General features: G+C 43.7%; 3 protein-coding genes across 3 annotated transcripts in view; 1 reads left to right on the forward strand and 2 right to left on the reverse strand.

The window, feature by feature from the left end:
• Positions 1-6,251, reverse strand: part of LOC109487014 (sulfoquinovosidase-like) — a 14,995-nt gene extending 8,744 nt beyond the window's left edge. The window contains exons 1-9 of the mRNA XM_019790931.1: positions 6,083-6,251; positions 4,940-5,282; positions 4,504-4,633; positions 3,894-4,077; positions 2,704-3,432; positions 2,012-2,348; positions 1,289-1,511; positions 948-1,124; positions 647-797 (exon numbers count right to left, since the gene is read on the reverse strand). Coding sequence (XP_019646490.1) covers positions 647-797; positions 948-1,124; positions 1,289-1,511; positions 2,012-2,348; positions 2,704-3,432; positions 3,894-4,077; positions 4,504-4,633; positions 4,940-5,278 — 2,270 coding nt within the window. The 5' untranslated portion in view covers positions 5,279-5,282; positions 6,083-6,251. The remainder of the gene's footprint in view (positions 1-646; positions 798-947; positions 1,125-1,288; positions 1,512-2,011; positions 2,349-2,703; positions 3,433-3,893; positions 4,078-4,503; positions 4,634-4,939; positions 5,283-6,082) is intronic.
• A 907-nt stretch (positions 6,252-7,158) lies between these two features.
• On the reverse strand, positions 7,159-11,290 carry LOC109487070 (deleted in autism protein 1 homolog). The gene is made up of 3 exons (XM_019791021.1): positions 9,683-11,290; positions 8,899-9,199; positions 7,159-8,667 (listed from the first exon to the last, which is right to left on the reverse strand). Exons 1-3 carry the CDS (start codon positions 10,301-10,303, stop codon positions 8,336-8,338), a joined length of 1,254 nt encoding a protein of 417 aa, XP_019646580.1. The 5' UTR covers positions 10,304-11,290; the 3' UTR covers positions 7,159-8,335.
• A 188-nt stretch (positions 11,291-11,478) lies between these two features.
• LOC109487076 (soma ferritin-like) lies at positions 11,479-14,878 on the forward strand. Its single transcript, XM_019791036.1, has 4 exons — positions 11,479-11,683; positions 12,986-13,120; positions 13,431-13,629; positions 14,193-14,878. Exons 1-4 carry the CDS (start codon positions 11,618-11,620, stop codon positions 14,312-14,314), a joined length of 522 nt encoding a protein of 173 aa, XP_019646595.1. The 5' UTR covers positions 11,479-11,617; the 3' UTR covers positions 14,315-14,878.
• Positions 14,879-15,119: the final 241 nt, after the last annotated feature.

The following is a 15,119-nucleotide window of genomic DNA, read 5'->3' on the forward strand; positions in this document are numbered from 1 at the left end:
GTGGGGAAATGGGTGGGGAAATGGATACAGACTGGCTAATTTGATACTGTCTTACCCCCACCAAAAGATCTGCTTGGAGATTAGTGCTAAACACCTTCCACACATAGATAAAAAAACAATTTACACTGTAAAAGGAAGCAAAACTAATCTCTCCAACTTTCTCAATAATCAAAAGTTGCTGTCATTCACGATATCCCAATACCCGTACTCGAAAAGAGTGAAATTTTACAGTTTAGTCGTCATTTAACAATATCATCATTGTATATACTTTACCATAATAATATTCATCATAAAAGAACTTTCATCATCTAACATTATATCAATTTATTTCCATTTAGTGACGAAAGTCTTAATTTCTTTGCTAAAAACGGTCAGCTTCCGTGAATTAAGCATAACGTTACGTACGGAGATAAAATAGCGAACCAGACGGGTCTGTAGTATTTTCTGCAGTAGTACAGTCGGTGTCCTCTCAGTCACATGTGCGATTTTTAGAGATCGGCTGATGATCGAATTCACATATCACCGAGACCCGACCAATGATAGTTTTGATTTTCGGGCAACAAATTCGCAGGGCTCATGCGATTTTGAAATTTCGGCGGCCTTCTTGCGATTAGGAAATTCCATCCACCGTTGACAGCGTGATTACGCTGTTTTTCTCTTCCTGCTGCGGTAAAGCACGCAGGAACAGGCCAGGAAGGACCCCAGAACAGCCGCCAGGAGGACGGCAGCAGCCCGCAGGTGCCACAGGAGACCCCAGCGTGAGCCGGCCGGCGGGACGTCAGGCAGACGGGGGAAATCTGGAAGTGTTGACGGGAAAACATTTTTATCCGTCTTTTTTTACTTCGCAAAAGATAAAATTATAAAGCATAATTTCTGGAACAGTTCGGCCAAGAATCGAACCCGTGACATCACAATCCCGAAGAGGGTGTAAAATATAGCCCGGTTACCTGTTGGGATTTTTCTGAAGACGTTCACCCATGTTGACGCAGCTCGGTAGAAGACAGGCGGTTCTCCTACAGGTGCACTGACGCTCACCACCTGTCCACCTGCGTATGACACACCTGTCCACAGGTGTACCCACGTCTCCGTCTCACCTGGCAGGTACACGTCCCAGGTGTCCACCTCTGAGAAAGGAAAACGGGCACAAAGTGAAAATTATCTTTGTTTAAAACATGAAAACTATCCTTGAGAAATGGCCTATCTGCCTGTGTGCCTGTAGCCACGCACAGGAGGAAATAAGGTGTAAACCTTAGGCTTGAGGTACTTTTTCCTGCCCAACCGAACCCACCTTCGTGGTACACTGGGGCCACCAGTAAGTCCGGCCCGTACATGTACTGATACTGCTCGGAGTAGGCGCGTGGGTCGGCTGGGTAGTGATAGAACAGCGGTCTCTGCACGGGAACTCCCGTCATGCTGTTCTCCGCCACCAGCTGTCTGGTGTAGCCGGCCAGGTGCACGTACAGTCGGGTCAGCCGTCCGAACTGCCGGGAGGTGTCGGTCGAACTAAAAACCTGTGTTTATACATAACAAGAACAAAACACAGTGACGAAAAACTATAGCTAGTTGCTACATTAAGGACCGGTCCATATTTCACTAAAACAATTGAAATTAATAAACTAATATGAATGACAGTTACAGGTACAGGGTAAATAATGATATCTATACAGCATGTGGATTTGTCAGTCCAGGATGAAAGAAAGTAAAAGACAACAAAGTGCGGAGGGATCTTTAACGTGCTCGAGGTGTGATTCTCCTCAAACACAGGACCGCTGGCTTCGCGTCCTATCCGAGAGGGCGTCCCTTGAACGGTAGGTGCTCACTTTCACCTGAGTCGAGTGAGGAAATTGTTGCAAGTGCATGCCTTTAAATTTTCCAAGGGCACAACATTTAGGACCTGCTAGAGTTACAACTTGACGTAGATCTTAAGCCAACAACGCTAACCCAAAGCTAGGTCAATATTGATGATGGCTATTTGGATGACAGGACGCAAGTTTTGACAAAACGAAGGTACCTGCCAACTGTCGTCCGGTCTGTTGCCCTCATGTGTCCTCATCACGGGGGTGAACACAGCCGCCTCCGCGTACCTCAGCAGAACCTCCTCCGTTCTGTAAATCGTAGGCAGGGTGATGTACCCTCCTATATCATAGTGGTGCAGTCCGAAACCCGAAACAGCCAATGAGAGGGCGGCAGGGATGACCGAAGCGAGGCCGTCGTGGATACGGGCGTCGACGGTCTGGTCTCCTGCCCAGGCCAGCAGGGTGTAGTTCTCGCTCCCAGAGTAGCCTGCCCGCATCCAGATGGTGATTTCGTCAAGTTTTCCCGCCTCTTCAACCACTTCCCTGTTTAACCTGCCAGGAAAAAAATCTTCATTTTCTGTATCGATGTAGCTTGTGATCCATACTATTTTAGCTCCGGCTCTTCCAATGGCCTCTACGCAGATCATGGAGATCTAACACTTGGCAAGGAAAGAGATCGAAGGAGCAGACCGAAGCTACAATACGGTAGATAAGCTGGTACACGTATCAGATGTATTTACCAGAAACATGTTTTGTGAAGAAGAAACACATCTAGTATGGTACAATCAGAAATCTGAGATACAACCAGAAAACAGCACCTATGTACACTTAAAATACAAAGTTCAGCCACGAGGCCTGTTACTAGTATAAAAGAAACCTGTTTCTTGTGACCCGAGTTTCGTCTTACCTTGCCCACAGTACAGGGTACAGGTTATGAACAGTCTCGGCTGGCTCCCCGCTATGGTACACCATGTCTGTGGCAAGATACTCTCCAAAGTCTGCCATCCACCCGGCAAACCCAAGGTCAACCATGTTCCTCTTCAAAACGCCCTTGAACCACCCGTACGCCTCCGGGTTCGTCAGGTCGACAGTTCCGCAGTAGAAGCCGCCAAAGTCCTGCAAGTAACTCTGGCCGCTTGAGTTTCTCACTAAGTATCCTTTTAAGTTAGCCTCCTTAAACATCGGGCCTTCTGTGATGACATGAGGATTTATGTATGCTAAAAACCGCACGCCTTTCGACTTATACTCCTTGATGACTTTGTCGAGTCCCGGGTAGTGAGCCTTGTCCCATGCCCAGTCCCAGTAAAGGCGCTTCCCCAGGTACGTGTGGTACCTCCCCACCCAGTCCTGTATCCACAGCGCGCTGACTTTGACTCCGTTCTGCTCGGCTTGCCGGAGATGCCCCAACACGGTCTCCGTCCCTCCCTGCACGCCGAGGATCGCGCCGCTGTACACCCACTCCGGTAACGGCGGCTGCCGCCCCAGAACGCCGCTCAGCTTCTTGGACACGTCGAAGAAGTCGCGGCCGCTGTCTAAGACGATCTGACCGGGATCCCCCCAGATCTGGATCTCATGATGATCCGGGTGACCGAAGTCCATGACCATGTAGTTGGTTGTGGTGAAATGACAGAAGTATCTATGGCGAACAAACCGGGACAACTATTGAACTAGGCTAGGACTATTGTTGTCTTGTCTACTGTACTATACTCAAGTAACTAGGGACCGAAAATAAAAACTCCGTTCCCAGAGGTAATAACACAAAATCCATACCCTCAAGGATCAAAAGATTCCGTAAAGATTCCCTTAAGCATCCGTAAAGATTCCGTTTATTCATTTGCGCGTACCTTTATGCATGCTTTAAGGTGTCCTTAAAGGTAGGATTTCAGTACAGTTTAACCGCCAAGTACTGGTCGGGGTCAGTTAGGTTTACGTTTTATCTCTCGTTGGAAATACCTGCGTCCGCCTGAATTTTCATTTCATTTCATAAATTTTGTTTTGACAGTAGATCACACTCAGGTCCGTGACCTGTTTTTCAGTACATAAAAGGTTCATAAACAAGAAATGAAATGTTCAAAACAACTAAAGCTACTTCATTACCGCCTTGATGACACGACGGTAGGCTGCGGCCAGTAGGTAGTGTGGTAGTCCCCGCCGCCTCCCCCGTGTACCTGGTCCACCACGTGCGTCACCCAGTCCCACCTCTGCCGCCCCACACCCTGCTCCCGCACCCACATCGGGAAACTCCGGCCCCGCAGGTCAAAGTGAGAAAACTGCTCACCACCTGTACAGAAAGCGTACTACAAGCTGAACTAGCGTTCCACGACCTCATTCAGTGTCCAGGACATAACCTTCGCCAAATATGTTAACCTTTATATATGACTGACGTATTATAAAAGTTTGTCTTTGATTATTCAAATGAGTACGTAACTTGTGTGTACGTCACATTATCGTTGTCCTTTGTGTAAATGGTAATAAAAATATCACTCACTTACAATATGCTCTTCTTTACCTTAAAAGCACAAGTTTATATCCAAAGTCTCAAGACTCAAGATGAAATGTTTGTGTTATAAGTTTTTATTCAACAGTACGACCTACGAAGGCCCACTACGACACTGCGCGACACCTCTCTTCCAAAGCCCGGAGAAAGCTTTGGAAGGGGTGTCGCGCAGTGTCGTTGTGGGCCTTCGTACAGTCTACTGCAGCCTACCTCCATAGACATGCTCGTCCCTCTCGGCGTACAGTCGGACCCAGGTCCGGTTCACTCCCTTCGGGAGGGAGGACAAGGTGATCACGTGGTCAAGGCCCTTTTGCTCATCGTACGACAACGTCACTTCCGTCTGGCAAGAAAGGTACAAAAAAAATTAAAGCCGGTTTTCCCCCATTGCTATCTATATCTACGGCAGAAATGTTAGAAACTTGATTTCGGTTGGCCATACTTTACTTAATCTCATTGTATAACAGTTCATTCCAAAGCTTATTCATTTCCTTTAATTCATAGGTTGAGCACCAGGGCTGTTTGTGAGAGGGGATTCGAAAAAAAGTGATAAAATTTTCCTCGTTCATGTCCGTTTGTTTTTGCCATGAGGCTTTTTAAGGATTAGAATCATTAAAAAATTTACATTCGGGACATGAGGCGTACCAACCTTGTATGTTCCTCCTCTTGCAAAAGTCAAAACATGTTTATTCTTCCCTTTCTGTGCAACTTGCACGTCCACTAGGTCCACCTTTTCCAGAATGTTGTCTGTTATCAAGAAGTTTCCGTAGGTCTCTTTAAACGTCGTGACCCCTGACCCCACGGAAATGGCGGGATGTTCCCTATCGTGGTGCATGATGGTCAGGCCGTCGAACGTGACCTTCAAACTTGACCCGTCTGTGGACTGGGTGACCTTGAAACCGCGCTCTTGTGGCTCAGCTGGCGAGATTGGAGCCAACAAGGTCAAGGTCACAATCAGCAAGAGACGCTGGAAGACCTCTTGCATCATGCTTCTGAATATCAAGAAAATTAAAATAGATAATTTTTAATTAAAAGCATTCAAAAACATGAACTTGATCATTTGAATATCTGCGCGCATGCTGATTTTTGTCTGACCGAAAACGCACGAGAGCGAGAAACATAACCTACAACTCAAACCTACAAATATAACAGGTGGGTAAATCTGACATAAATGCGAAATTGACGGAAAACTGAGGATAGAATAATGTTATTGTAGAAAAAAGTGGAAAAGTTTTATGGTCAAATCTGTCTAAAATTCAAGAACTGCAATCTGAAAACTGGATCGAGCAGAAAGATTTTCGATTGACAGAAAAAGGGGTCAGACAAAAGTCATCTTTATAGTGTACAGCAAGTTAAATAGGGCAAGGACATATAGCGCTATCTGTTATATAAACAAAAGCGTTTAGTGTCCAAGATGTCTATTTCTTCCTATTTCATGAGTCACATTTATGTGTGATTACATCATTTCACATTTCCTGAAATTGCTCCGCCAAATTCACATAAACGTCACATTCATACACACCTGGTCGTGTAACAATAGCAATAGCAACATGACCCACGAGCTAACGGTAGCGATCACGGTACAAAGGGCACTCTGAAGTGTGTACAGTAATACCGCCTCGCCTACGGTGTGTACAATGGGTCATTGTATAGAGGTCAAGTCAAGCGGTGTATTTCTAGTCGCCAATTTTTAAAGCAAAAGATTTTTAAAGTCCTTGTTGAAAACTTAGTGAAGCCTGTTGCTTCGCTCAGCAGTTATACCGACATGTAAGGTGAAACATGTCCTACTCACGCTTGTTCCTAGATCCTACGGTCTGCTGAAATAGCGGAAGTACAGTGGTAGTAGCTCCCGCTGCGGAACAGTAGAGAGCGAGAAATTTCTTCAGTACCTTTTGATATATCAGTCCGTTAGAATCTAGGCTTCGGCAGCGAATTTGTACTGTCTTAAAGCTACCTGCTTGGACATTCCTTGGATATTGCCAGCAAGGTCAACCAAGGAGGTTATAGGGTTAACCTACCGTCGTGATTGTACCTTGATCCCTGCATCACGTGACCCGTCTTTCTTCTATAAGGCGTCCCAGTGTAATGGGTGTATGCAAATGTGTATTGCTATAAAATTTGTTGTTAAAATGGGCTTAGCCTGGTTATCAATCCTAATTTTGCTGCCGAGTCTCCGCAATTAGGTTTGGTAACCAGACTATGTTACGCATAACCCCCAAGCAGATGTAAGGATCCGGCTCAGTGTTTTGTGCGTTTTTGGAACAAGCAGAGTTCGCAATACCCACTCTAGCCGTGCAAGAAATGTTTTCGGTGGGAGAATTACTGGAGACGCTAGATACTAGTAGCCCGGTGCGCAAGTTATCATTTTTTTTGCGTACGAAGCGACCTTTTTAAAGTTTAAAGTGGCCCAACTTACGGCTTCAGAAATAAACTGTGTCCCGCCTCGGCCAGCATGTGAGCCATACCTTTACAGGTGGTGTTAACAGTAACCTTAAATAATAATGCTCTAGGCCTTCACACAGTCACGTAAATGTATCTTATATTTGCAGTTCATCTGTATTGATGGAAGTCATTATGAAACGAGTTTAAACTGCAATTGCCAACACAAGAAATTGGACTTACCCAGAGACGGGGGGCGCCACAGACTTTCTGCAACCTCACGGAGTCACTTGTGTTATCTGCGTGACGTCACAAAAGGGGTGGATTGCTCATTCCTTGACAAAGACTGTAGTTGTGCAGTCAAAAGTTTGGGTAAGTCCAATTTCTTGTCTTGGCAATTGCAGTTCAAACTCGTTTCATTACGTGAATATATCGTTCATAAGTATCAAATGAGGTCATGTTTGTTTAGACAACTGGTTTATTCCCGGAAATATGTACATCCAAAATAACTTGTTTATTCTGTTACACGTCAGTGATTTTTCTCCTTCAATTTAATTCATAGGACGAGCCACAAACATAACCCTTGACATATATAAAATGCAACTATGTACAGCTTGGGACAGAAATTATAACCTACTCACATAAAATACTGTATTATCAGTACAATGTATATATGTCTACATTCTTAGTAACCCATAGGCCCATGCTCAGGCTCAATTGCAGACACCATTGAACTTTTCAAACTGTGCAGTCTTCCGATAGCTACAGGGTCATCATTTCAGTTTTATAATCCAGTTACCCACACTATGTTGTGGGTCTTGTGGCATTACATGTATCTTCATTATGAAGAAGTCTTAAACAAACATACATGTTCTTCTGACAACTGACTTGAAGTCAATTGTCTATACACAATAAAATGGATACATACATTTTTGAAACAATGTACAGACTAGCATTCAAAATTCACAAACGTATTCACCTTTCTAAAGGGACATTGACTTAAAACACTGATCTTTTAGAGACCTGTACAATCTCAGGATGTGCATAGGTTTGGGGTATCTCAGTTATTAGATTCTCTTAGTCCTGTAGTACTCTGACATCTATCCTTTGAATTTAAGTAAAGGAAGAGGAAGACATCAATCAATCATCCACACGCATCATAAATTGCTTAAAAACTAAACAAAACATTATAAAAGAGATTCCGTTTGCAACTTGGCATCTGTCTTAGGGAGTTTTAATGTCTGGAGTCGGTGTAATGGTTTAGTGTACATTACAGACTGAGCTTTCTCAATAGATCTAGAGTTCTGCATCCAACATGTTTGAACCGTCCTTGTATTGCGACCTTTCACCAGTGGCCTAACCCTCTGATTTAGTGCTAGCTTGCACAACTGTGTGGCCAAAGAGCTTTAGAAACAGAGATGGACACCTAAAGGTCTGGGAATGATTATTGCTAAGTAACAGCCTTTGGTGGCCTTCCTGATTTGAGCCATCACCTCTCCTGCAAGTATCTAAGTAACAGGCAGGGCACCCCAACCTGACTGTGATAGAAGAGTATATAAAAGGAAGTGTGGTACATCTCTTGTCATTTCTGATGAAGACTATTTAATAAAAAGTTAAAACTGGTAAACTGTCAGTCTCAGCTGTCATCCTCCTGACAAATCTTTGACTACCTCTCCTTCAAGTAGCTTCCCAACAACTCGATCAGTTCCTTTGCAGCGTCAAACCTGCCGAAAGGAGTCTCGGGTCGGGCGCACTCCTCCAGGAGTTGCTGTAACCTTCCCTCGCGCACCACGGTTTCCGGCGGGCTGTGCAGGAACCCTCCCGGCTTCCCTCGCTCGGAGGCGTAGTCAGACAACATGTTCCGACAAACCGCGTAGTAGTTGTGATCGGTGTGGAGATATCTGCACAGCGCGGACACGTCAAATGACAGACAGCTGGACATGCCCAGGCAATCATCAAAGTCAGACTGGTACCTCGCGTCCCAGTGTTTAGGTTTATCTGAAAGGAAACAAATGAATATGATAAATAAGACACCATTAAATGTAACAGTAGATCAGAAAATGATGCAACTTCTTTCTTGCCTTGTGCACTACAGTACCACTATTAGTGTCTGCATAATCTATGAACATATGGAAAGAGAAATAGACTCTAGCATATCTTTAAAGCTTAAAACTAGCATTAAAACTTAGAAGCAGTCACAAAAATGAAAAAAAAAATGTCTGTCTTCACCTGTTTTTATCTTTTGTTTGTCCACCACAATAACATTCTCCACGTCTATAATGAACAGATTTCCATCGCTCGTCACTCCGAAATTGTCATACGTCAGGTCTGTCAGGTACAGGGCAAATTCTGCCTCATTGTTTGTTAGATCTTCTGCTATCTTCATCATCTGGAGGGCCAGGTCCACTCTCTTCAGCCAGGACGCGCTGTAGTAGCTGCCCAGAGTTTTTTCACACTTTTGCACGACCGTCAGTCGACCGCAGGCACCGAAGTAGAACGGGAACGGCCAGCCCTCGGTGATGGGGAAAGTCTGGAAAAAGTAATTTACTTACATATTATATATGATATGATATCATATCATATCATATGATAATATCATATCATATGATCATATCATATCATACATCAAGAATGAGACCTGAGTCATTGCTTTTACTGACTGAGATACAAGTAGCTACTGTTGAACCAACATACTTACCGTCAATTCTTTCTTAATCATTACAATAGTTTCATGATAACTATTATGAAAGAGGCAGGCTCTATATAAAAGCCTTCTAGGCTTCCTACCCCCTTCTGCACAGTGTTTCTTTCCCTTTTAATCTTAAATTATTATGTCTATACTATGTGCGAAAAAATAAAAACATAAAACAAAATACTTAGCGACCACGCCTGTATGAGGACCAACTGTCCATCCTAAAATCATTTTTCCCATTGAACCAATTATTAACTGTAATCATAATCTGTGACCATCTGTGGCATACTTGATACGGGAAAAAAAAACGAGGACACAGACCTGTAACATGAGCGGTTCTGGGTTAAACTTCAGAGTAGACAGGAAGTGAAGCTTTTCTTGGTAGGAGAGTTCTTCCGGCTCCTTCCCGAGATGTTCCGCGTATTTCTCCAGCACCCTGTCAATCAACCTCTGTGACGGGCATCTCACCATGTCCGACATGTCCACCATGCTCCTGGGGGACAGCCCTTCGTAAATCACGCGAGAAAAGTTGGAGTAGTACGTGACTGACGGGATGTGGCATTGCGGGCCTTCCTTACCAGTCTCACAGATCCACCGGTCCAACTGATCGAACTCCGAATTGTGACCAAGACGCTTTAAGGCAACATCCATCCCTTCGTACATTGCAAAGTACACATTCTTGATGTTGAAGATGTCCAGTATTCTCAGTCGCGAGGAATACTTGAATAAAATCTTGCCGTTTTCAAACTCTTCGCAGAGGTCTGTCCCAAAGCACGCTGGGCATTTGTCTTCTCCGAGGAACGTGGTGTCCGTCAGCTGGTTGTAGGAAAACGGTTGGAAAATGAAGCAATAGAAGAAGATGACAAGGAAGAAGAAAGCACACATCCTCCGAACCCGCCATCCTGAGAAAAATCGACGAAACTGCTTCATTCTCAGGCTCATGGTATGTCTTTCACGCACGACTGCGAGTGCTACACAAATTTTTTGTTTGCATTATCGAGGTCTCGTGCCTACCATAGATTTATCACACTCCACTAGAAATATGACATCACGTCTGGGCGAACAATCTCCGAAGGTTGCCTGGTCTCTTATGAAATATTCCCAGTCAATATCCAGTCTTAATGACGTCCACTAGTAGTTCCAACACAAATTAACTTTCGATGGCACGAAGTTTTGGAGTCTATAGATCCCTGGATCCTAGGGAGGTTCTCTTCTTGTACTTCTTGTGATGCTGCCAGCATGAAATGGACATGACATCACCGTACGTGTACCCCAACTCCCTCCGGGGGTGAAATCGGATTTCGCCGTCGATAATTACCGTAACGCTCGGCCAGACAGACTGTCGGTTCCCGTTCCCGTGAGTTATGGCGTGCCGTCTGTGCTATAATCCTGTTCAATACGGCGCCACGTCCACGAGCGACATCGATTGAGGATTTAGTCTTCCTAATGGATCCAAGCTGATCACGTCCCTCTAATTCCTTTTAGCCGACTTTCTGGAGCAGATATCTACATGTGCGTCCGGTCATCGCAATTAGATAAGAGGCACGTTACCTAACAGCGTGGGATGGAATTCTGGCCTTCAGACGGCCTTAAACAGATCACGTTGACGTGATAACATCCAGACAGACGCCGACGTTAAGCGTCACTGATCCCTAATTGAATCAAGGCGTTCCGTCCTCCCGGACGGGCGCTCAGAGACCCCGGCTTCCACCGCCGAACCAACGGATTTATGCCCGCTCCAGCCACCTTTCCGCAGGACCGCCGTTACTTCTGTAGTTATCCCGGACGTACAGATGTTTCCTCTCGTTGGGTATCATTCTTCTGCAAATATATGACACAGAAAGCACGCAAACTTATCAATATCGAACCTCTTCCGCACGTACACGGACCATGACCTCCATTTTGAATGAGGCATAGTGGGAAAGGAACAGGCCACTGACTTCAGAGGTATGTTTTTGAAGACACCTGTTAACTTTTTATCCATCTTTGTGATAAGCGTTTTACTCAATATAGTCATATAAACACATGATAGGTTATGTGAAGTAACTTAAAGATGATATGTATTAATATTTCCAGCACAATGTTTTGTAACATCCTAGGCAAATTGCGCAAATACACCCCTAAACACGAGTGGTTAGACCACGTTGCGAATCAAATTGATTGTGTGGCGAGCAGTCGGCGGTATCCAATCTATTCCAAACGCACACCATTCTCACGGACTTCTGGCCTTTAATTAAGCTCCCATATCCATCCACGATGTCTCAGGAATCTCAAATTCGTCAGAACTACCACGCAGAGACGGAAGCCGCTGTTAACACACAGGTAACTTTCGGTTGGTAACTTGTTGTCCGTCCTAAATATTTGTTGTTCTAAAAATTATACACAAAAGATTTGTTTTACCCACTGACCATATGGTAAAAAGTGATGGGGATTTTATGTAGCTGTATTTTTCATTCGGTGAAAAAAATATGTGTGGAGGAAAAGAAGGCCTTTGTAATTGAACGTAGAGCGGGCGTGCCATTCTTTAACAATAGAGTTGTTGAGTAGAATCATGGATAGGGGTCTCACAAGTGACTTGAACACTTCCCCGTCTATGGTACTGGAATGTCCTCCAAATGAGACCAGCCATCTGGTTTGCTTTAGATACACACGAGGAATGAGGTCAACTTCAGGGTCTGTCCCGTGGTCTGACATGTGATATGTTGTGATGGAAGAATAATCTGCCAGAGACTACTGATGACACCAGTAAACACTTTTAGCAGAGGTTGGACAACTACATGTGTACAAGCAACAGCACCAAGTGATGTACGACTACAGAGTTACAAACCTAAGACGACATTTTTTGTCTAAGAGTAAGACGACTAAAAAGGCAAACAACTCTATTCTGCTCCACTCTACTCTTGAGTAACCTTGAAACCCATGATGGTCCCCTTAGACGGCTAGCTAGTCGGCCGGCCACAATTTAGTCAGAAAAGGAGTTGGAGCAAAATTATTGATACTTGACAGTTTAGAATGTTTGATTTAATTCTTAGAATTAGTTAGATTTACTAATTCTTAGAATTAGTTAGATTTATTCTAACAATGCAACACCAAATTTCAAGTTGGCTAGAAAGGAGAGGGTGGGAATAGCTCAGGTAAACAAATAAGGCAAGGGATGTGTGTGTAAAAGGTGGGGCTAGCTTGTCTTACTACAGTGTACACTTTCTCACTAATCGGTTGTCTATTGGACAGCTTCAAACATGAACCACTCATTTTGTTTACCTATGACCCTACCTTTGTTTATGTTAGGGCACTCCCTCTTGGTTGATGCATAGGGCTGGAATTTTAACTTAAGGTTCAACTTTATTCCAACACAAGGGTTTCACAGAGATCAAATTTTCAATGACCACTGTCTCCTTCATCAGGATAATTACTAGTAATGATTAATCACTTCCGAATGTAGTGCCTCAGTTGCCTCATGATCATATGATTTTTTATGTGACAGTGTACAGTCAGAATTTGATGTTTCGTCCTCAAGGAAATTGTCATTCGAGTAACAATTTCCTTGTTTACCTCATTGCCTGGGTGTCTAACCTTCATTGTCGTTGATGTTAAAGTTTTATCATTCTTTGTATTTATTTGCAGGCCAACAGGGAGAATGCAGCCTCCTACACCTACCTGTCCCTGTCTGTGTACTTTGACAGGGATGACATTGCCTTACCTGGCCTGCATAAGTTTTTCAAGGGACTGTCTGATCAGAAGAGGGAATTCGGGCAGAAAGTGAGTTGGCAACAAGACTATATTGTACACTAGAAATGTAACATTTGCAAAGCAAATGCATAATGTTTGCCTTGGCATATGGTCTGATCTGTTACTTCTTACTCAAACACTTTCGTATATATGGTCAGACTGGAGTCTAAATCCCTCATGCTATAAAATTGCAACATGATGTACATGTAACACAACACTAGTTACCATGGTGACAGACATCTGGTTCAGGTCATTGACCTTATTGGTTTAAAAAGGGGAAACAGAGCAAAAACAATGTTTTCCTTCGGTAAACATAGTTAAATTTCACATTACCTTGCAGTGGCACCAGCACCAGACCCAGCGGGGAGGGCGCGTTGTGCTGATGGACATCCCCAAACCCCCGCAGGACTCGTGGGGCAGTCCTCAGGAGGCGCTGGAGACAGCGCTGGCCCTGGAGAAGAAGCTGAACCAGAACATGCTGGACGTGTACGAGCTGGCGCACAAACACGGCGATGAACATACCTCAGACTTCATTGAAGGTCAGTTTGTTGGTTTGGTTTGTTGTTATGTGTAACTGTTCTGGAATCCAGGAAGATTAGTTGCTCTTGCTGTCACTTTTGCAACTAATGGATATCTCATTAAAGTATCAAGTATTAGAGAGCAGCCTCTACCAGACTACAAAAAAGCATCTGCAAAGAGTAGAAATTGGCCAAATAGACAGATAACGTTTCAGGAGAGTTGGTCTGGTAAAGGAGTACAGTTTGCTTCAAATTGTACACTTTGGTGGATGAACTCACTGGCATAGTATCTATTCCAGGTGTTCTACTCTTTCCAGCTGCGCCTGAAGCCTACTAGATGCTGCCTTCCAACTTGGACTACTTTTTTAAAGCAATTTATTCTCGACTCTCTTTCTCCTCTCATCTTCACCACATTTCAGCTGCTACTCTCATCTGTTCAGTTTTTTCCAACTCACTGTAGTCTTCCGAACAACAGGATTGGCAATAATGAATTCCAAACTTAACCTCTGATTTTCTGTAAAGAGACTTTCTAGTTATGTAGCTTGTAATAGCAAGTTGTCCTTTCTCTGTTGTTTTTTCTACAGATACTTTTCTCCATACCCAAGTGGACAACATCAAGACCATAGGTGATCACCTCACCAACCTGAAACGCTGTGGCTCGGGTCTGGGGGTGTACATGTTCGACCGTGGCCTCGGCAAGGAGTAGAGGAACACATGACAAACATACGTGTACATTCAAACCAGAGCAAGCCAAGAGTCTGGTGCAGAATGCAGTACATGTATAAGCTAGTTTACAGTGTGATATATTGTAGGTAATATGCCAATGTTGAAGACCAATGGCGATTCTCTATGTTCTGCCAGGAGCCTTTCACATGTGCACTTCAAACTGTGAACTAGCTTATTCATCTATTCGTCTATTTTTGCTGGGATGTATTTATTCTTGTAACCACATGTATTTTGTGATAGACTAGGAAAGTGCCTGGGGACCAAATCCATGATACATACCTCGTGATTATGGACGATTACTGTGGCAATGTAGCTTTAATATAGTGTTTGTAATTGTCAACAGGGAAAATGCAGTTTTACGCACAGTTGTTAGGAAGACTGTCGTATTGTAACAAAACTGAGAGTGGGAAAAAGTGTACAACATGAAGCCAGATAAGGTATCTAAACCACAATGAACTATTAACAGTTTTCAACTTGTATTAAAGGTTTTGAGGTCCAAGTGGTTGTTAACATGGTGCTAAACTATCGGATTAAAAGATGTTATTTCACATACAAACAGTTGTTGTGACTTCTTTGTCTTTGTTCTGGCCAACTGGAATTGCTCTTAATGTTAGACAACCTGTACAAGATATCATTTCTAAACACAACACACTTATGGTCTTTGAACAGGAAGTTAGTTGATTGAAAAGTGCAAAGTTGTACAAGCACTACAGCAGGAGGCTAGTACACAGGTATTATGAGGTATATATATATATATATATATATATATATATATATATATATAG

Source organism: Branchiostoma belcheri, unplaced genomic scaffold, assembly GCF_001625305.1.
Source record: "Branchiostoma belcheri isolate BF01 breed outbred unplaced genomic scaffold, Haploidv18h27 scaffold85, whole genome shotgun sequence".
In the NCBI taxonomy this organism is placed as follows: Eukaryota; Metazoa; Chordata; class Leptocardii; order Amphioxiformes; family Branchiostomatidae; genus Branchiostoma; species Branchiostoma belcheri.

Coding starts and splice junctions, on each gene's coding strand:
- LOC109487076 (XM_019791036.1), top strand. CDS start 11,618: ATGTCTCAGGAATCTCAAATTCGTCAGAACTACCACGCAGAGACGGAA. Junction 11,684..12,985: donor AAGCCGCTGTTAACACACAG/GTAACTTTCGGT, acceptor ATTTATTTGCAG/GCCAACAGGGAGAATGCAGC. Junction 13,121..13,430: donor AGAGGGAATTCGGGCAGAAA/GTGAGTTGGCAA, acceptor ATTACCTTGCAG/TGGCACCAGCACCAGACCCA.
- LOC109487070 (XM_019791021.1), bottom strand. CDS start 10,303: ATGAGCCTGAGAATGAAGCAGTTTCGTCGATTTTTCTCAGGATGGCGG. Junction 9,200..9,682: donor CAGAACCGCTCATGTTACAG/GTCTGTGTCCTC, acceptor TACTTTTTCCAG/ACTTTCCCCATCACCGAGGG. Junction 8,668..8,898: donor CAAACAAAAGATAAAAACAG/GTGAAGACAGAC, acceptor GTTTCCTTTCAG/ATAAACCTAAACACTGGGAC.